The sequence below is a fragment of the Acanthaster planci genome, linkage group LG04, assembly GCF_054643075.1.
Source record: "Acanthaster planci isolate LZ-2023a linkage group LG04, COTS_SCS, whole genome shotgun sequence".
NCBI classification, from domain to species: domain Eukaryota; kingdom Metazoa; phylum Echinodermata; class Asteroidea; order Valvatida; family Acanthasteridae; genus Acanthaster; species Acanthaster planci.
Genome location: NC_141780.1, coordinates 6820215 through 6842681, shown reverse-complemented (window position 1 = coordinate 6842681; position 22467 = coordinate 6820215). Strand labels below are relative to the sequence as shown.

Genomic DNA, 22467 nt, shown 5'->3' with positions numbered 1-22467 from the left:
ACTCTTGGAGGTGCACTATTGTAAAATGTCCGTATTGTTTGTGAGATCACCAACCAAATGAGTTACTTTCACACATCACTTGAATGTACTTTAGGCGTTAAAGCTGTTGTTAAGCATTATGGTAAACGTCAACTACTAAGTAAATACACTGTTTATGTCCTGGCAAACCTATTGTGAACGGAAGAAAGGCCTATTGCCCCAGGTGACCAAATTATGATGGGTTTAATGCTTCTCCTAGATAATGAGGCCTTGCGAATGCTGGTCAGTACCTGATGTTGACCGGGAAAGAAGCTTTGGTGAGTTTGATCGAGGCGAGGACACTCGGGATGGTTTGACGACTGTGTCCAGTGTTTCGTCCATCATTGTGGCAAAGGCGTTCTTGTTGCAGGCTGCAAAGCAGCCCTGCCAGGCCAAGTACCCTGCAGAAGGTAAACACAAACTCAAGTCTTTTAGTCTACGTGAACACTGAAAGAGCTGCGAGGTGGAAAACTTTGTGAAACTGGTCCCATCAGTGAAGGTCTTAAGTTGAGGAAGACTTGACGGTTAGCCCAGTGGAGAGCCATTCATTCAGAAAGACTGTGCTAGCTCATTAAAGGTACACCTCTTTTCCCAAATTGTGTAACCTCAAGAAGAACCAATGAGCTGCACATGTTGCTCTGCTCTCTGCACTAAATGTCCAGTCTACATAAGGCTTATACAGGGTCTTGGACGGTCACTGAAAGGTGGAGACTGGAATGACAGCAGGATGCTATCTGCTGATATTGTCCTGCATCTACACTTCTCAAAACAGTGAGCTGAACAATTATTCTAAAAACTGTACAAACAGTTTTGTCATAAAAACCACAATCTCTGCAGATTGCCAAGAAAATTAATACACAACTCCAAACTCTGAACCACTTGACTCTCAAAGACAATCTGTCTTCACAAGAAGCTCAAAAATTAATCTCCACTTGTTCAGGAATTCCTGCCTGGGAGTTTTTAAATGGGCATTCACTCTCCTGGGTGGGAAAGTTACACGAATACCAGACAATGATGGTTCAATCAAATTACACATAATCAGGCTTAGCTGAGCTTCACAATTGGACAACTCAGGAAGACAGATTGTTCTTAATAGATGCGCTCAATTCAAACAGGCACAAGACAAGCTTGAATTCCAGTCCAAATCTTAATTGACAGGCTGGGAGGGGGAACGAAATGAGAATCACTTTTGGGAAGGTATTTTTGCCGGTACCTTCAGGGTGGAGAATGACTAACATTGGCGTTGCTAGGATACCAAACAGCTCTGCAACACTGACAACAGAAGACGATGACACGCCAAGTGTTCCCTTCTCATTACCGGACAAGGCCTCTCCAACATGTCCTGGATATCACAAAACAAAAATGTGAAGTCATTCCATTTCTGTTTACCTTACGACTTCTTGAAATTTGAGGGCAATTCTTTCTAATCTCAAGTGACAAGGGAAAATTGTAAGCACATCACCTCCAGCTTGAATTTCTTTTCCCCTGCTAAATACTTCATTCCTCTTTTTTTGATACCAGCCGTTTTGGTAGGAAATAATGCTTGCCTTTTCACGGATGTTATGTCGAGGCAAATTAAACAATTACTGTTTTCACGGCATGCAGGGGTTTCCGAAACATGGCTTCAAAAATCATCAGATGAGGATTTCACAATGGTGCTCCAGGCAAACCAGTCGTAGCACAACAACATTTTGATTCCCTGGAGTCTGAAATCAAGGTGGCCACACTCTGGGTCTCTGAATGGCCTCCTTACACGAATGGAGTGCACATGACTTTTCAAGGGATTGCGCACAAATCTACAGCATCTTTTCACGAGAAGAATGCATGTAGCGGTGGGTGCATGACATGAAAGGCACTCCGGTATTCTCTGTTAACGTTGACCCCAACTCCCTAGGGTGTGTCCAAAATCATAATGGAATTGGAGAATTTATTCCTGTTAGGGTTAATGGCTTAATTCTATTTATTGCAAAGGATATAGTTAGCTCTAAAATAATTAACTCACAAATGTTTCTTAAATTGATGAGAAAATTCGGAATGACTGCATATTTCAAGTGCTTGATCCGCGACGCATGATAATACAGTGTCTTGCCAAGTGAGCTGATGTCCCAGTTTCTGCATTAACACATTCCGAAATGCTACATGAGATTTCTAGACTCAATGACTCCTAACGAGCCCTACCTCTGTCGGTGCTGGCTGAGCTGGCCCGACTGCCAGGCATCAGGCCTATGTCGCCGGTGCCACAGCTACAGCTGTGACGGATCAAAGCGTCGTCCTTCCAGCCTCGCCTGATGATCAGCTGCGCGAGCGTCTCCAAATGGGCGGAACTTGAGGACTCCGTGCTGCTACAGCAGCATGTCAGACATATGACCTGATGATGGGTGAACAAAACTATGTGACCAACCCATCTATTTTGATCAGTCTTTTCATCATTTTAGTTTTGGCCATGCTGTGCTGGTCATGTCTTGATATCGCTCTTCCCCTTTTAGCCACCCAAGAAATCAGTACTGACTCTCATTTACTCTCTTTTTTTTTACTTATTGGAGAATCAACAATCAACTCATTGGGAAATCAACAATCAACTCATTGGGAAATCAACAATCAACTCATTGGGAAATCAGCAATCAACTCATTGGGAAATCAACAATCAACTCTTCATGGTGACAGACAACTAAGGTGGAAAGCTTGCAGTAGCACCATGCAAGGATACGATCTCTTTTGTGAGTCTGTATGGTTCTGAAACCATATGGTTCTTTTCAGAACCATACAGACTCACAAGAGATCGTATCCTCGCATGGTGCTACCACAAGCTTTCCACCTTAACAATAAACTCATTGGGAAATCAACTCATTGGGAAATCAGCAATCAACTCATTGGGAAATCAGCAATCAACTCATCGGGAAATCAGCAATCAACTCATCGGGAAATCAACAATCAACTCATTGGGAAATCAACAATCATCTCATTGGGAAATCAGCAATCAACTCATTGGGAAATCAAGAAAGTCCTTCAAACATCAAATAAGTAAACTGAAACAAACAACAGCACACCTTTCCAACTCTGCTCCTTGCATAGTCCACAAAGTAATCCATCACTTTCTGAGAAGCGAGACACCTAGAGAAAAGTAGTATCAGCACACCTTTTAGTCAAATACTGCTTGCCTTTGTGGTAATCAACATGATAGGGACTAAAAGATTGAATAGGAAACACAGGGGGAAATAGTGCACCGATTTTTTGCAAACTAAAATCAAGGTGATATTGACCTGTTCTACTGGAGCACCTTTCAGATTTTGACACAATATATTTACGGTGCTTCTCTTGATGTGTATTCAAGCTCTGTGTACTGACCAGTGTGTCCAGAATAGGAGCATAGTCGGGCAGCGGTTGGTCAGCTTAGTGGGCACCAGCAGGTGCGGGGCCTGGTCAGAGACATCTAGCACGGTGACCGAGGCCGGCGGGATACGCCGGCTGGCAGGGTCCAGCTGCTGGTGGAGAGCAGCCAGGATGGAGGAAGGGGAGCCGGGCGAGGCCTCCAGGGCCAGGGTTTGCTGGTAGCTGCAGCAGCCTTCCTGGGGGTGCCTGCCGAGGAAGGGAAAGGCAGGACCTCAGTCCAAGGGAGGATAATGACAGGGTTCCCGACAGAAAATCTGATCTGAAAGCCAAATTCCATGACTTTTCCAGGGCTGAAATATGGCAATTACCCGAGTTTTATTGCCACTTCACACAGAAACGTTGTTTGGCATCATGCACAGGCAGACTGCCATGGCCACTATGACAGACTAGCAACGATAGCCTGTAAATTTATCATTATTCTGTTATCACATTCAAAGGAGCCCGTCCAAAATCATCCTTGCATGATCTTGACTTCCAAGACTCTTCTATGATCTTTGTCCTCTAACATCAGGATTTTGAGTCACTCTATTTTCCCCAAGTTTCTGTGACTTTCCAGTACATTTTTCTTGAAAGGATTTTCCACGACCCTTGGAAGGCTGCCCATGTAGGCTTAGCCCCAACACTTCCCTAGGATCTGCTAGTACATGTACATGCAGCAGCCTTCCTTGGAATGTATACAGGATAGAGGATGAAGGAGCTCCAACCAAGAATGCATTGCGGTGCTGACATCCGAGTGGCTTTGGTCCACAAACTCCACTGTATCTTTGTTTTTCTGGTTTATCATCTTCATGCACTTATAGAGAATACCACATATGTGAGACTGTGAAGCGATTTCTTGCACGAATTTCAACACCAATTTTGTTGCATTCAAAGTTCATTAACCCCTTGACACCGAGACTTTTTCTGAAAGCCGACTCCGAGAATTCCAGCCTTGTTTGGCCACAAAGGCCACCTGCCAAACTGCAAATTCTTACGGCGGCTCTTACCGCTTCCCGGCGTGAAGGGGTTAAATTTGGTTGTTAGACAGTAAAAACCCCACGTTAAGAGTAAAAACAAAATGCGCAAGCACACTGTGCAACTATGTTCAACCCAATCGGAGAACCAGTTAGAATGTCTGTGGAAAAGACCCTCAATTAGAACCTTCATTCTTGTAGGCAATGGTTTCTTCACCGATCTTTACTATTAAGCCGTATAACACTGTGACAATAAAACTCTTTCATCTTCGGCAACAGCTGCTGTTGGAAACACTTCCAAATCCCATTCATCTCCCTTACCTGCTGTCGTTACGATGTACTGAGTGTAAGCAGTAACACGTGAATGGAAGGAAAGGACTAGTGTCTATGACGGTAACATCCGACGGCTCGCTGTTCCCAACTGGGTGGTCCGTGGCAGCAACCATACTGATTTTATGCAGACCATCGTACGCGCTCAACTGCAAACAACAGACACAGTACAATTCTCTAGTTGAATGGGCAGACGATGAACTCATGAGTCTCATTACATACAGACATAATTCTTGAATCCCATTCCAAATTTCTCTTTCAATCGCCGCACATCTGTGAGAAGAGACCCTTGTTGCACAGCACTTCACTGTTCAAAGAATCAAATCTAATTTTAACGTGTGAGCTAAATTCCATGATCACTGACTAGTTCACAAGCAGGATTCCTGAGACACTCAGTGACTGTGGTTGGGTTATTGAAACATACTGTGACAGTGGGGAACAGTACAACGAAACAAAAGGTAAGTGCTGGACTGTTATCCACAATGAGTTGCTCATAGGGGTGAGATTGGGGAGAGATGAACAATGCCTGAAACATCTAGCACAGGCATTGTAACGATGATTAAAGGTTTAGGGCTTGAGCTAACACGGCACGAGCTCTGGCTATGATTATGCCAGTCTCACACTTTTCTCGTACAAAAATGCAGAAAAGTAGCAAAATGCTGGTGATTCAACATTTCAAAATCCATCTATTTTGGGTCAAATCCTGGAATCTAGGAAAATCTTTAGAAGTGCCACCCCTGCTGGCCGGAGTCCAGAGCCCGGACTCCCTGCTCACCTGCAGACAGATACGATCCATGTGGGAGTGCAGGAGGTGTCCGCTCTGTTTGTCGTTGACGAGAACCTTGAAGCCGGACAGATTCACGTCTTTGCTCTCTCGGACTGGGTCCCACTCCACATCCACAGCCACGGTGCCTGCAGGATTAGGCACACATCATTTTCCTTCTTAAAGGAGAAGTTTGAAAACTTGAAATACTCAGAACTCTCTGTCAAGAACACAGTAACAACATACAAACAGGAAGAACAGGCTCCTGACAGGTGTAAGCCTTGAGGTTAGCCTTTGTCATCAGACATCATCACAGCATTTCCTTACACCTACAAGGACCCTGTGAGTAAGATTCTTTTTCACATGAGATGGACTCTCACTACTTGTTGCCCACAGTACTACATGTATAGCTGACCCATCTTCCAAACGAACTTCCATAGCAACCAAGTTCTGAAAGTAAGCTACTATACGAATACTTTTCACCACTGAAACAGGGAAGTGTGCTTTTGGATGAATAGTTGGATAACTCTTAACATTTGGTAATTCTATGCATGAAGTGTTTATAAAAATGGAATGCTCATGAGTTTATCCTAGGTGACTTGTTTTATTACACTGACCTTTTAACTGTGTATGTGTACATGTATGTATGGATTTTGGACTCAAAAATGTTTGACCTACTATATGTCTCCTGTATGCATTAATTCAGCAGGTAAATACTTTTAAGAAACCAACAGTGTGTTTTCATTCGGTGTCCAAGCCTTTCACAGATCATCACTGTTCAGAGTTCAGGTTGTGCTACATTTTTGGAAGTAACTGAGAATATTCTACATTTGGAAATGCACTCTAATCCACAACTGCGTGTTAATTCTAAAAACTCACATTTTTCATGAACAGCTTCCTTTCAAATTGCTAATACTAGGTTTGTGCGCAATACGGTTTGTTCATTTTCAAAGAAGCTTCAGGAATGCAAGCGCGACAACTGTGACAACGACTGGAATGACTTCAGTGAGAGGGTTTCAATACCTGTGTAGGGGATAAGCGTTTCCAAGACTTGGAACAGCTGGTCTTCCATCTCAGCCAGAGCTGACAAAGCATCGGAAATCTGAAGAAAGAGGAGATGGAAAGACCCAGAATGCAACCTTACTTTCGCTTTTAACACGTGAAGCAAGAAAAATCCAGTTAATAATCTCGCATTACTTAGGTCAATACATTCCATGTGTCAAACAAAATAACTGACAATACATGAGCATCATGTGAGATAATGAGCCAAAAAATTCTCTCGAACCTTTGGATAACTTCAGCTCAGCTACACTAAACACGAGCAACCATTAGCAAGTAAATAAACTATATTTCCTTGGCCACGTGGACATGTAGTCACATCTTTTCAGTCTCATGTGCATCCTTTACAGAAAATTACGGAGTAAGAACTATCAGCCGATGGCCTGCACAGTTGAGTAATAAAAGGACACAGACACTTTCATTATGGGAGAAATTTGCATTGAAAGGTCGACCACTATATACCCCCATCAATGGGAAGCACTTTATGAAGCGCAGAAACTTAGCAAAGGTCTTACTTCTGCCGAGAAATCTTCATTTTCCACTGCTCCTGGTGGCTGGCCGGGGTTACTTCCCTGTTGGTAGCTGATCAATTCTTGGAGAAGCCTGGGTGTCAACAAGGACGTAGTCTTAGTTCAAACTTATCAAAAGTCATTTAAAGGCACAATTCAGAGTATTGTTTTTCAACTAGCTATGTGTACAGCAAATGGTTGATATCAAGGCACCGAATTTTATCACCATGTATCACCGTACAACTGTTTGTTTTTGTGTGTTTTCTTAGCAGTGTTGTTGGTGAACTTCTCAGGACAATCATAAGACAACACGAGACCTCCAGTCTGAATTTAAGTCACAGCCTATTTCAAAAAGGCTGCAACATACGCATTACTTTGTCACTGTTTGCACCATTACTTGAGGGTGGTTTTGTGACAGGTCACGTGAATGATCTTGCATCTGGTCTGATGACATCTTGACTACAACACCGGCAACTGGATGCGATCGATTTTAAATTGGAAATTTTTTACTGAGAAGAAAGATGAGTTAATTTACAGGTTATTAAGATGCATACTGGTACTCAGTGCATTTACTCCGTACATGTGGTACTGAGTGAACATGTAAACCAAAAAATGAGTGCAACATGTAGAAAGGAGACCTTTTAAAAACTTCCCGCAACACACCTGTGTCTCATATTGACCAGCTGACAGGCTTCCATTTCCAGGGCTCGTCGCTCTTCCAAACCTCTCACCGTTACCCTGACCTTAGGCGGTGCTGGCCGGCGGGCCACGTACTGCTTGTTAAGGGGCCGCGACCGGACCGCCTTTCCCACCCCGCTCACCTGGGTGTCCAGCAGGAAGGTGTAGGCGGCATGGGGGGAGAGGTGGGGGAATTCAGCCCAGCGCTGGTCCAGTGGGAGGGGGCCGAGGGTCTTGAGGGGCTGGCGTTGTTTGGGGGGCAGGGCCTTGTGGCCCGTGCCTGATTCCTCCATGCACATTACCTGGACAAGAGAGTGAGAGCAGAGTATTTTTTTTTTATCAGTGGTGACTGTAGTTGAACGCTCATGACGAAAAAATGTGTCGATGAATTTGATTCCAGTTCACACATGGGTCTTTCTGTGAGGTTAATAGCTGGGCTACATTTTGTGACCTATGGACACATTGAGGAGATGAGGAACAAGAAGTATTTCGGAGTAATTGAATTGCTATTATTTGCAAGCATGATGTCACCTTATCAAATTTAAATGTGTAAAAAAGGGCTCCCTTCAATCAACAGTTGCACCACAAAGTGATGAAGACAGTTTTGCTCTACAAGGAAGTGGTAGCTATGTAGTGTATAGACTAATTTGGCAACCAGAATGAGAAGCCGTTACTGCCGCGGTAGCTCTACCCTCCTGGACAGGTGGTCCATGTACATGTACATCACATGCCTCTTTGACTATTACAATGTTGAGGCCTGCCAACTGCACGCACACATCGAGTTGAAGCATGCGCGCTTGAGTTGCATGTCACTGCAGTTAGGGTGTTTACTTCCATTTTGTTTATAGACTTGCTTGACCAACATGCCGACCGGAACAAAGAAATCATTACTGCGGTGGTATGCATGGCCACATCATGATGCTTCTCTGACCATTAGACCAATCCGACTAGATGCCCTAACTGTGGTGGCACTACATTCACATGCACAGTCTTCAGCTTGACGCGTGCAGCCAATAAAACAAACATGCAAAATACCTCTGAAAGGATTCAAATAAAAATACATTCATCTAAATACCTTTATCTTAACCCTAACCCCCCCCAAGGGTTGCTGGCCCTAACTTTCCCTATTCACACAAAGTTAAACACTCATATGGGACTTTGTGCACAGAGGCTGTTGGACTTTTCTGAGGAATGCCAAACCCAATGCAAAAGCAAGCTGTTATGGGCCTACCAGACCTATCCCCACAGATTCAAACACTTTACCACTGTTTAATTCTGTGGTTGGGGAAGGTTGGGTTAAAAAGGATTAAGATAAAGGGCCTTTGGCAACAACCTCCTGGCCACTGAGACACTGTATTATAAAAAATATGGCATTATGGAAACATGTACATGTACGTTTGTTGACTGATTATAATTAATTGTACTTTATCCAACTGAAAACATATTGAGTGATAAGATAGGGAATTCTCCGTCAGCCATTTTGGAATGACTGACCTTGTAGTGTTCGACTTTGGCCCCGCCGGTGACTTTAGGCTCTGGCCATGAAACTCTGATGGCATTGAGCTTGGTCGTGGCTGCTCGGTGTAAGGCAGGAGGTAGGATCCCAGGCCAGGTCACCAAGGCTGGCTCTGAGGCTTGGCTATGGAGGTGTGGAATGGTACACAAGGCCTGGAAAGGGAATGTAAGAAAACAGAGTTATAACTACTTGAGAGTTTTCCCATAATTCCTAGACTCTTTCAGGAAATCAGTAAACAAACCAGGACGCTTGAGAGAAAGACTTTTTGGTGGTAATACATACAGGTTTGCAGGGTACACATTCTGTTCAACCCATTCTCTAAACTTGCTTTTATCTCTGCCTTGGCTTATGTGATCCAGCTGGGTCTATGTGTGTGACCTAAGTATTCAAGGTCAATGTCTCAAGGGAACATCAGCGAGTGAAATGTAAAGCAAAGATGGAAGTCTTTTCTTTTGGTCCATCAAACTTTTACAGGCCTGTGAATATGCTTCTAAGACCCAAAGTAAGGCCACAGCTGCAAACAAAGCCAGGCTTTGCAGAAGAGCTAAATACCTGGCTACCAGCATAAAGTGCTGCATGCTGTGTGACACTGTGTGATAAAGCTAGTTCTTAGATGTAAATTACTAGGCAATATTTTTTCTGCTCAGCCTCTTGTTCAAAGTTGGCCTCGGTGAGCCACACCCTGTCCAAGGCAACACGCACCTGCATGGTGAACCTGTACTCCTTGCACATCTTGCCAGCCGTGAACAGGTACGTGGATGCCCCAGCCGGTAGCCTGTCATGATCTTTGCCATTCAGTCGCAGCTGGTAACCGGCCAAGTGGGCGTTGCCAAACTGTGTGGGCTTGTCCCACTCCAAGATGCAGCCGCTGTAGGTGCAGGACCTGAACGTGTATGCAGGATGACAAAATAAAATGCCAATGTCTACCAACGAGTTAGTAGGCTTGGATGGTATTTCGGTATCACCAAATAGTGGCAGTTTTTCAATACCGAAAAATACTAACTGATGATACTAAATACCAAAATACCGGCAAGTACGTACAGAATTTCGATACCATGGTATTTTTGCTAATTTGCTTGGAAACGTGAGGAAAACCACATTGTCTTATTTCACTCTATCTTTTGTGGCACAAGTCATCCAGTGTCATGTCTGCATTGTCACGTAGACCGGGTTACATGAAACTTAAACAACCGCCAACCCACCAGCCAAAAGCCTTTGAAGTTTTCTCATCCCCTCTCTCATTGTGTTTGTGGTTTTGGTGTACATGAAGCTTTAAAGGTCTGACAGGAAGTCAGACGTAGTTGCTGGCATTCCCAGTGAATGTCGCCGCTTATCGCCCTTGCTTTTTGATGACGCACACTTTAATAATACCCTACTTCAGAGAGTTAACGCAGTATTTCCTATCAAGTCTGTGTGTGCACACAGCAACTGTGTGCCACAGCCAGGCATTGTAGCAAATTATCAATCACTGTTTGGGAGTTTCAGAACAGCATTGATTTGGACAAATCTTGAACAAATGGCCACTAGAGTCAGCATTAAATCTGACTTTGTGAAGGACTGCGATTGTGGCATCTTCACATTCTCAAAAGTCAGCATTTTAAGCTGAAAATCACACCGCATGTGGGATGAGTTGATTTTGGTTGAATGACACATCAGAATTCCCACAAAAATCTGAAAACCAAATTCCATGCCTTTTCCAGCACTTTCACGGACTAAGATATGAATTTCCATGACGTAATGCCTGCAGAGAAAATTGGTTCAATAGTATAAACGGGACAAATGCCACTGATAGGATATAGCCTGTTCATTTCTCATTATTCCAAAAATATCAACCTTGCTTGATATTGATTTCCATGGATAGCTTTTCTACGACTTACTTCCACCGACGGCAGGTTTCCTATTTTTCCCCGCTAGTCTATGACTTTTCCATAACTTTCCAGGACAACTGTTTTTATCAGGATTTTGAACGACTGTAGAAACTCTGGATAATAGCCATCTGCAACCGGTTCACAGTGACCAGCACTGACCTTATCCTGAGATGCGGAGCAGACAGAGGGGCAGTCGTCTGGATGGTGACCAGTCGCGACCTGTGCAGCACCCTGTCAGCCTTGTCCATCGCCGCCACGGCCACAAAGTGATTGGTGCCCGGCATGCATCCCCTGATGGTGTACTGGGTGGCGGTAGGTTTCAGCACAACCTCCAGCTCCTGCAGTTGCCAAAAGGACAAGACGCATTAGCCCTAAGAAGAACTTCATTCTTTATCTGCAAATTTTTATCTTTTGCAGGAAACTGAGGTTGTGCTTACGCACAAAAAGTGCATTTTTCAATACAAAAAGTTACTGAGGAAACTAAATTACATGGTTGATTTTGTGGTGAATGAAACCTACATGTATATAGTAAATTATTGCCATCTCTTATTTGGCATAAATTAGTGAGAAAGGCATATGCCACACAAAATACATAAGACCAGCAGTTGATTTCACAAAACTTGACATAACGTTGAACCACACGTAAGCCCCGCACCATCTATTTGTGCAGTAGCTGCACAATATAAAGTTTGATTTCACTTAGCTGTGCAATGTTTTAATTAGATAAATTTCTTGGACAAGGACGATCATAGCTTTTATGACGGCTGTTTTTTGCAATATTCATGCAGTCATCAAACAGTCGTCGAATTACCTCTGCCCGCCATTTTGGATTTTTTTTGTCTTTTCTTCGTTGGAACTGGACAGAAACTCTTGAAGTTCTTTCACAGCCAAGCAACTTTTTCATAATCTTTGTTTGGAATGCCAGTGGGTTCTCAGTCCCGGGCAAGAAACTTTTGAAAGTGAATAAAGCAGGCATAAAAGTACTGGAAAATACAGGTAAAATGCATGCGCATGGGATCTTTTGTAAGTTTCAGGCGTGGCATTACAGTTCCCGCATTAAAAATATTATTGTTCCAGCCCACAAATGCAGAAGGCCAAAGGTTTTTCCCAATGGCCGGAAGTTTGGTATCCCTGATTTCATTTTTAACAGCACACTCTCAATGTACTGGTTGCTGAGGAAAAAATACCACAATTCTAACCTTGGGTTTTGCCACACTGCTCCACATAACTTTGATCCGATCCACCAGCTCCTGGCTCTCCACTAGAGACAGAAGGCCAAAAAAGGAAGCAATTAGACGTCAGTCACAACAAATGACTGAACTTTAGAAATCAAAAACAAAAGCAACAAAACACAAATAAAGGTAATTGCACATGTAAGCCCCACAGAGGCTGTTTTTTAGCATTCTCCCATCATCTTGGCGGTTCTTTAGGATCTTTAGGAATCGTTAATATATTCATTATGAGTACATCTGTGAGATTTCAAGTTAATACCAGAGGGTTTTGTTCTTATGGTCAATTATCGTGCACTCCCTCATGCATCTCACCCCATTTGGCCAAGGGCTAACATAAGGTCAAAGGAGACTGATTCCACAATGTACAACAGCCCTTTCACTTTCTGTAACTTGAAAGTCAACAGAGCTATGGTAGTTTAAATCACAGTTCAAAAAATTTTGTCCCATTCAAATAACAACTGAAAGGATCACTGTTTTTTCCCACTCCATGTAAGGGGTTTGGCATGGACAAGGACAACGCCAAGTCCAGACCCTAATTTGTTGGGGGCAAACAAGGAAGCAGCGTCCCCAGTGCACTTTTGCATTTAACTGATCAGAATTAAACAGCTACTCAGAAACAATTTCATGAACAAATTCGCTCTGTCCATACAAAACAACCTCCATTTACGACACTTAATATCGTTACGCTGATTGATTAAAAGAAAAATCCTCATCAGTTTTCTTTTTGGGAGACCATGGCCTCTGTTTGCCCCCCTGGATAAGGATGTTAAATTGATTGAAATATAAAACATCCGCATGTGATCAGAGCAAGTTAAGGAAATCACAGAGGAATTACAGACAAATAATGAAATGGACAGAAAGATGGGTGAATAGACAAAAAGAGCCTTACATCCAATCAATGGCAGTCTCCACTCCAGCACGATGCTGGTCTCCGTCAGATCCAGCACACCAATGGAGATATCCTCCGGGCAGAGCAGTCCCTTGCCGCGGCCGTCCCCTTGCCCAGAATACCTGTCCCTCTGTACGGTGCCTGCTGCTGCTGGGGGCTGCGTGGGGCGGGTCTCAGGAGACCAGCAGGTGATGCGGACCTCCTCCGACAGGTCGGAATCCCGGTAGCTGGGGTGGGCACTGAGGGCTACGATGCTCATGTGGTAGGTCCTGATAAAAAACAAAACACCAACAGATCAAATTCAGTCACTGAAGTGAGAAGGACGTTCTGTGCAATGTTGAAATGTGTGCAGACAACGTACAGAGGTTGTTTCCAGCTCACGTGGATGTGAATGTCGAGTGAGTATGATGTCATGAGACATTCCAATCACTGTATGAGTATGGGCCACGATGCCACATATTCGCATCTGCAGTCACTTCCATGTCAACATGTGAATCTGCCTCGTTGGGTTAATTGGGGTAACTGAAAGCACAACTTTCTGAACTATGGTGAAATGACCATTACTAGAAACACTTTAAATTCCCAAAAAAATTGGGGGGAAAAGGGGCACAACCGACCTGTTTGGGCGGCAAGGGATGGCAGCTTTGTAGTGGGATGAACTTAACTCCTGGCCAACTTTCTTGTCATTCATGTAAACCTGACAGAAGGAGAAATAGTATTGAATTTCACACTTCATTTGATTTCATAAAAGACAATAGCAGCTTAACAAGTGAAAGGTTATAAAAAATTGATCTGTGTTACAAGAAACTTTGGTGTTTTTCATGTTAATACTGCATTATTAAAGCATTTTGTAGATTGACTGAAAAAAGTATGTATTTCTGATGGTAAACTAGTCTTGATAGCTACATGTAACTTAGCAATTTCCTAAAATGGCATTCACAATTTGCTGTGAAATTTCAATCATCTTCTGACGAGGAACATGCAGAAGTTAAAAAGACATGTTCATTGTGATGACTTTTTTGGAGTGATTTTCCACAATTTGCCACAAACAATCCTTCAAAATCCTCTATGTAATATGCATCTGTCACTTTCAGGACCACTTGAGGCATCTGTCCAATATCCGTATCAGTACTGACTTCTGTACCAACTAGTTATCCTTCAACTGCTGCCCTACCTGATACCCCCTGATGCCAACCCCTCCGTACATCCTTGGCTCGCCCCACTCCAGGATAAACTCCTCCTGCAGGACCGAGGTGCAGCATAGCCTGGGTGGGTCGGGGGGTCCCGGTATGATGCACTGTATGCTGGGCGTGGGCAGGCCTTGCCACATGTCGTCGTACTGGGTGGCGTGAATGCTCATTGTGTACACGCACCTAGGACCAACAGGAAGAGGAAGGAATGCTTGATGGAGGACGAAACTCCAACTTGAGATTCTTTGAAACAGTGCTTTATCAAGGTCCTCTATGCTGTTTCTGAGAGAATCTTTGAGAGGCAATTACTTCATGCAGGCTACAAAATTCTTAATACAAAAGTGTTTTGGTTGACTGAGATGGGTATCAACTATCCAGCATGGAAAGTAGCATAGATTTGCACTATATGACGCTTGTTAAGGCTTGGTTAGAGCAAATTTGTGACACTCTCCTGTACGTGAACCCAAACCCTTACAAATAACAGCCACTCTGCCAAAAAAGCAATCCAGTAATCTACATAGGTTTAAAGAAATACTGGCTAAATCTATGTATGCCACTTAGATGCCTGGGGGAGTGTCAGGTACTCTGCCAAAAAAAGCAATCCAGCAATCTACACAAGTTTATTAAAGAAATACTGGCTAAATCTAGGTGTGCCACTTACATGCCTGTCAGTTATATTTCCATGAACTGATAGGCATGAATTCAAGTCAAATTCAATTACTTATGCAAGTCAAGTCACAAGTCAAAGTCAGAATCAACTCACACGTCCAAATGCACATCACATCTCAAGTCAAATAACAAGTCATATCACCTGTCAAATTATGAGTCAAATCAAAAGTCAAAACAGAAGTCAGGTATAAAGACAAATCACAATTCACAAAAATGACAGATCACAAGTCAAAGTAGATATCAAATAGCTAGTCAAAATACATGTCAAATAGTCAAAAGTACAAGTGAGATTTTAAGCCTTGTCACAAGCCAAAACACAGTTCAAAGTACAAGTAAAATCACACTATTAAAGGTCAAATCACAAGTCAAATCACGAATCAGTTTACAAGTAGAAGGGAATGCAAGTGACACAGGGATGCCTTTATCACAGAACAACTGTACAGCTTGTGACTTGAATCTGACCAACTTCCATCTGCCAAATGAGTTGCAGTGATTTGACTCCAACTCCAACTAAGACAAGCAGACAAACAAGACTTTTTTCAGCAAAAGTGCAGCTAAGCTTCCTGGCATTACTTGCTGTGGTAGACAGGAATGTCGTAGTTGGTGGCAGTATGCGGGAGGGTGGCGACTCGCTCCTCTACATCAGCATCATTCAGCCAGGTGATGTCATATCCCACGATGCCTTGCTCCTCCGCCGTACCACAATCCTGCAACACCCACTCCAAATGAATATCACCCCGAAGATCACTGGAAAAGAAAGACACTGTGTTTCTGAAAGTGGACAAAGCACCAGATGTGGTCGCTTATAAACAGTTTCCTTTAACCATTGCAAAGTGTCGTCATAGGAAAATACCACTTCATCCTAGCTTTTTGGATGCTGCTGTAACTAAATAATCTGGAATTTTTTTCAGTGCTACTTGAATCACCATGAGTGAGTTAAAATTTCTTTGTAAAAATATTTTGATTTCACTTACTTGTTTTCATCAGAGTCATCATTCTGTCTTTCAGACGAAGGATGAAATTCGGCGCTGAGTTTCACAACATTCCCTATAAAATAGAGAGATTTCATAGCAAGTTTGATGACATTTTGAAAAATCTGAAAAATGCTCAGTATAATTTATCTTGTTTCTCAACATTTGCTCAATGTACGTAATTGTTAAAGGTTAACAGAAATGTAAAACGTTTAGTTCACGTGAAGTATTTCAAAATAACAATAAATACGTAACCATATCAAAAACATCATCAATTCAATGTTTACCCCTTTAATCGTGACCCCAAATGAATAAAAAGATCCTGTGTTTCCCTGCCCACAAAAAATCCCCTTTTGGCCATTCGCACTCCAAAGCTGATTTGATGACATAATCAGCAGATCACCTACACTGTACATGTACATTGCATGATTGCACACAGTACATGCAGTATCGTACGCTTGCAATAGATCATGTCACACTGTCTCGGTTCAAGGTAGAAATTAAAAGACAGAGTCCTACCGTGTATTTCTTGAAGTGAGACAGTGTTTGCCTGTGGGCCAAGCTACATTGAACACAATCAGGGGTAAATATTGAATTATGATGTGTTGGAAAAGGTTACATGTACGTATTTATTGTTATTTTTAAATACTTCACGTGAATTAAATGTTTTCAATTTCTGTTATTAACCTTTAATGTTTCCACATTCTTACGTTTCCTTTGTCAAGATTCCTTAAAAAAACCTATTACAGCATACCTGACTGTTGTTTTGGCAGAGTGACGGTCAGCGGCTCAGAGGTGGCCCGGTCGCACAGACCCTCCAACTCAGCCGAGTCTAGCCAGCTATGGCCCCTTCCCCCGATGCTCAGCTTCTTGCTGACATTCTTATCCGTGGTTGTGATGGCTGTCAGGCCAATCTCGTATGTCTTGCCCGGGGAGCAGTCGATGGTATACTGCTGGGTGGTGGGCTTCAGGCGGGCATAGGTAGTGCCGTTGATGCTGAGCAAGTAGCCTAGGAGGGTGCGATGGATACAGCCGGAGCAAGAATCGTTCTCTACGAATCCATGAAAGATTACAGGTTTACTGACAAATACAAAGCTGCGAAGCCACATTTTGTGAAGTGTGGTTATACAAGAAATTGCGCCAAAAGTCTTGGGGTGCCTCTGTCAGTCTATCCGCACAGAGGCACAGAAATACACACCAGCACATCACACCGCATTCAACATTCTTGCAGAGGCCACAAAACATGTTTTTTTCCACAAAGTATGTATGTTTTAATACAGTTGCATACAAATAAATGAATGCCTGAATCGTTAAATAAAAGTGCAAGCACATGTAACATAGAGACTGGCAAGGTAGACCCATCGATGCACTGATTTGCCAGAGTGCACTTTCATCACACAACACTTGGGAAAAAGTGTAAGCTCAACTCCATTAATGTTTGTGAGTGGCATATGCTGGCCTATAGAGTGCAGCATATTCTAAGTTTTGCCCTACAAGGAAACCTGTGACAGCACTGCTGTTTGAATAAACTCAGAGATTCCTTTCCTTAATGTGTTGACTATGCGGACATCGATAAGCTCTAAAAGTAAGGGTTTCCAAATTTTTTTTCCTCCAACAAATTCTTGACGAAGCCTCCCTAACAATGTTTTAGTCTTAATTAGTGTTGGATGGCTGACTTCTATACCTTGGTTTGTAAGTACGGTCACCAACGGTGGCTTCTCCCAATACACATCAACCCATGACAGGCCAAATCCTGTGACCAGCACATACGGAGCAATGCAGGGGGCTGGTATTCTGATGACATATGGTTCTGAGGCAAGTCTGATGAGGTTCTCTTTTGCCTGCAGGCTTTGCTTTCTCCCTTTCTTCTTTGAGCCCTTGAGGTTCTGCTTTCCAGAGTCCAGCTCTGTGATGACTGCTACGACTGTGAAGCAGTACCTCACTCCTTTGTTTAAGCCTGGTATCTCGCACGATGTTGTGCCCTCACCATTTGGAATCTCAATGACTTGGTGAGGGTCGCTGCTTGAGGTCAAAGCCGTGGTGCTCTTCACTTCCGCCCACTGCACCTCGTACTTCTTCAACGTTCTCTGTTCATGCGCTGATGCCCTCCAGTTGAGGGTGACCGTATCCGAGCAATCAAAGGTGCAGCTTAAGTCGCTTGGTGGCGACACCCCGGTCGTGGTGGTGTCCACGCTGACACAAGGTAGCCATATTGAATCCTTGGGCACGAGACTCCAGTCTTCTGGAAGACCCCGCAGTTTTGTTCGTGGACTTTCACTTGGCGAGTTGTCCTTATCAAAAAATTCGTCCGTGATGGTGACGAGGTGCAGCGAGTAGGTTGAGGATTCCTGCAGGTTTTTGATGATTGCCGAGGTAGCATCTGGTAGCAGATCAGCGTGTTGTACAGTTTGTACAGAGTTGTTGCTCTGCATAGTGACGTAAACTCGTAATCCTGTGCAACACGATAATAATACACATTTGATGTTCACATGTATTTAACCTCTCAAGATGACGAGTTAACTTGAGTCCAAATCTTTTCAAATTTTAAGAGACTAGGTGAGGACATTCAAGAATGCTGTTGTTCCACCAAGGAGGTAGAGGCCAGCCCTTATTGCATTTACATGGGGCTGGATGTCCCTTGGAAGTTTGAGAACAGAGAATAGGCTATTTGGTGCAGCGGCTGATCTTGGAGGATTCAAGCAATGTCCCAGCAAGGGAAACACAGTTAATATAACCAGCGGAGGGCATGGAATGACTGGGAAACTCACCAATGACTTCGGCCCCCTTCTCTGTGGGTGGCTCCCATTTCAGCTGCACGGTGTTGGAGCCTACAGAGGCTACAGTCAGCTGGCTGGGCGGCTCAGGGGGACTGGCTGTGGTGACTGTGATGGACTCTGTCTGGCTCAATACGGGGACCTCATAGCTGGCCGAGTCGGGTCTGCCTTCTGGGATTAAAATAATTCACCAAATGTACTGATGCCATATATATGTACTTGCTGTAATGTGGTATACCATTTTCAATCACCAACCAAACAAGGAAGAAATCATATGATCAACTAAAGCTTACTTAGGGACCAAAGTTAAAGGCTGTTATTGAAGTGACACCATGCGTCTGTCTAATTTACATACACATGTACATGTACGGATGTACATTGTAAAACTACTCCTTTCATGGACTGAGCAATGAAATCCATGCAGGCCTTAAACTGTCATATTTCCCCAAACATGTGCAACAGACACAAGACGTTACCTCCACAATATGTAACCCGCTCTGCAAAAAAAGGGTAATAAGTCGCACAATGAGAAATCACGCAATTGCCTGTTCTATTTGGAGAGGGTGTGATTTTGTGATTTTTCCTTTAATAACTTCCATAATATTCATATCTTCATAATTTGTGACTACAAACATGGATACTGACAAAAAGAGATGACAACTTCATCATTCAGTAGGAAATCCCATATAGCCTTGTGTTTCCAAGTGCTACACTTTATGAGCTTTTTCTTGAAAAGTGCTTTTATTGAATCCGAAAATGTGGATATACAAATGTCTATATCTCCAGAACGCAGTGCACTACAGGGATCATTTATATATTAAATTGTAACCTTTGATGTACAGATTCCAGCCATATTAAAAACTCAATACCTAAATCTGGCGACTTATTACCCATTTTTCTAGAGCCAGTCACGTATTCTGAATATGGTTGCAGCTTAGTCCATAGGATAAGCGGTCATTTCCCTTTTGGAAATCTGACCAAGTGTCATAATGAAAGTAAGGTGTAATTGACAAAAAATTGACAGATGAAATGGGTTAAAAATATCAGTGAAATTAGACAAATTTTTGGTTGCAGGTTTTTTTTTTTACAAGGCATGAGTGTGTCTACTGATGAAATATTTTAATGCATGTGCAAGAAATACCATTAATGTGCACGACATAAATACCACATCACCGTTAGTCTTAAATTGCGATGAAACTGACAAGCCTCTCAACGCCGCAGAGTTTGCTGGTGCAAATATCTCAGTGTAATTGTTTGTACGTGACTGTGTACTCACTGCCTCTGTGCGGCTGTGTGCGCTTTCCTCGAGCCTGAACGGTTATGCAGTACTTGGTGCCCAGGTCCAGACCATCGATCAGCAAGTGATCATCTATATGCAGAAGACAACATTCAGCTCCACTTGTTACTGATACCCCTTTCGAGGTTTAAAATACCCCTTTGGCCGCTGATGGTGGTAGTGATCCCGATTTTTTCACACCCCTTGTCATTTTTGACACCAAATGCCCCACTTGAAGTCCAATTTGACAATGGGAACTGCTCACCTTTACACGCTATCATTCTCACCTTGTAACATTTTTTGCCATTTGTAATTTGTACAAAAAGAAAGATTTTCTGGAATACTAGACTTTAGGCTATTGAAAAATATGTTCAATCTACATTGCGAATGTGCATTTTTCTAATTTTTTCTTTCTTTTTTTTACTTGCCAAGTGATGAAAAAGATCTGTGCTTGAAATGCAAAGCTCTGCAACTCTGCATGGGTTTAGTGATTTGTGTTCAGGTTAAGAGATTAGAGCGTAAGGTGCTCACCAGAGGTCACTTTGCTCTGAGGAGGCTCTCCTGATTTCTTGGACAGCTCCCACCATGTGACAGTGTAGCTTTCAGGTGCTGCACAATGCCTCCGCTGCTTCTTCCCTGGATGTGAAGACAGTGAAAGCTCCATAAAAGCAATCTGAAAAGCTAAGGCTACATAATCTTCGGTTTAGCGGTACGTCTGGGTTTTCACCAGTTGCAAACGGAGGTTATTCACTTGACGGGCAACGGCAGCTCAGGAAGCATTCCATCTACACGGATGTGCATGTATTTTCAAAGCTGTGTATTTCCATTGCTAATTTGAATACGCAAGAATGCCAGAAAGACTTTAGAGGCGTATGCATTTCTATGTACACTGATGTAACTCGGACACTGACCGTTATGTGACCGAAAAACCTCAACAAGCTGCAGCTCCTGAAACCTGTTTGGAGAATGGCCTTCACTCAGTACAATGCTTAGAGCTGTATGGGGCCGGAAAGTGGTTTCAGATGGAGGTATGAGTGATGCATTCACTTTAACACAGCACCATGTCATCCCATGACATACCAAGTGAGGACAACCGCGCAAAGGCTGGTTCACACTTCAGGCGAATGCAGAAGTGAAGCGAAGTTGATGCTATGAAACACAATAATGGACTTCTTGAAATGCATTCCACTTTTGTAAATTTGCTACGAGAGATATATGGAATGACGACATACAATTGTTCATGTTCGCACAAAGTCCAAACCATCCTTAAAGGCTGTCGTCTGGTTCTATATCTGTGAAACACTCGGACTCTGAGTTCAAACCAGTCACGTGAGGGAAAGACTGCATGCATATGACTTGACTAGGGCTAACAATTATGCATGTGCCTATGGGAAAAAAACTTAGACTCTAACTTTCCGCTTTCACAGACAAGTGCATTGTTGTAAGCCTGGGCTAAGTTATTCCAACAAAGTGGTAGATACCCTACTGACCTTTATCCCAAACCACCATGAACGAGTGGCTGGTGACCAGCTCGCACCAGATCCTGGACGGGGCCGGCACCAGACCATCGTAATCCACTTGCAATACGTGGCTTTGTAGTATCAAGTTGGGGGGACACCTCTTCAGGGCTTCTTCAATTTCATCTGCAAGAACAGACAAACTGGGTTACGAGCCCTGAGCTGGACCAAGAGAGGGCGCAACTGTCCCAGTAACGGAGGCTCCTTTGGTGGGAACTGCACTTCACTAGTTCACAAATGACTATGAAATGCATACGTTACAGTCGCACTGTTACCAACAAAATGAACACTCCTCGTCAACATGGCTCATTTCAACCACCCAGTGGGCGCTTCAGCTCAAGGTAGCTAGGCTAGTGCACATAACATTCCCAATAAGCATGCATCTGTCATTTGGGACAATTTTGCAAGAGTTTTGGAAGACAATAGCCATCATACTTGGGGTATGATGACTCAAGGCAGTTAAATTACCATGTGCCACTGAAATTGTGAAGCGGTAGATTTTTCAAGATTCAGGAATTTTCCAAAATAAACAATGCTTCAGGAGCTAGGCTTAACCCTAAAAAAACTTTCTCTGGGAGAAGGGGGAAATTGTGCCAAAGATCTCAGCTGTTGAAAGACCAATCATTGTGAAACTTAGCATGCAGTTAAAAACATCCTTAATGACGTGCATGTTAGTGTTACGATCCAAAACATACCATCTGTTATTGGCTCCTCTCCACTATCATTAGACAGAGACTGGGAGATTGCTAGGACCTGGACTGTGAGGGCGCTACCTGGCTTGAGGTTGGACAGGGTAGCGTGGGTGATGCTGGGAGGAAGGATACTGCCGCTGTGTGGGTGATCGTCCTTTAGGATAATGAATCCC

At 43.3% G+C, this 22467-nt stretch overlaps 1 protein-coding gene across 2 annotated transcripts in view; it reads right to left on the bottom strand.

Annotated features, from left to right (window-relative positions):
- The window catches only part of LOC110989168 (uncharacterized), an 80349-nt gene that overhangs the window by 5400 nt on the left and 52482 nt on the right, over positions 1-22467 (bottom strand). For both annotated transcript variants that reach the window (XM_087135372.1, XM_087135373.1), the window contains exons 38-63: positions 22298-22466; positions 21576-21728; positions 20617-20721; positions 20086-20178; positions 18804-18980; positions 17720-18487; positions 16790-17086; positions 16039-16111; positions 15638-15811; positions 14380-14578; positions 13823-13902; positions 13206-13474; positions 12284-12345; positions 11244-11422; positions 9919-10099; positions 9195-9368; positions 7686-8002; positions 7029-7116; positions 6478-6556; positions 5467-5603; positions 4683-4840; positions 3364-3594; positions 3066-3129; positions 2197-2386; positions 1232-1360; positions 270-419 (exon numbers count right to left, since the gene is read on the bottom strand). In XM_087135372.1, coding sequence (XP_086991498.1) covers positions 270-419; positions 1232-1360; positions 2197-2386; positions 3066-3129; positions 3364-3594; positions 4683-4840; positions 5467-5603; positions 6478-6556; positions 7029-7116; positions 7686-8002; positions 9195-9368; positions 9919-10099; positions 11244-11422; positions 12284-12345; positions 13206-13474; positions 13823-13902; positions 14380-14578; positions 15638-15811; positions 16039-16111; positions 16790-17086; positions 17720-18487; positions 18804-18980; positions 20086-20178; positions 20617-20721; positions 21576-21728; positions 22298-22466 — 4696 coding nt within the window. The remainder of the gene's footprint in view (positions 1-269; positions 420-1231; positions 1361-2196; positions 2387-3065; positions 3130-3363; positions 3595-4682; positions 4841-5466; positions 5604-6477; positions 6557-7028; positions 7117-7685; positions 8003-9194; positions 9369-9918; positions 10100-11243; positions 11423-12283; positions 12346-13205; positions 13475-13822; positions 13903-14379; positions 14579-15637; positions 15812-16038; positions 16112-16789; positions 17087-17719; positions 18488-18803; positions 18981-20085; positions 20179-20616; positions 20722-21575; positions 21729-22297; position 22467) is intronic.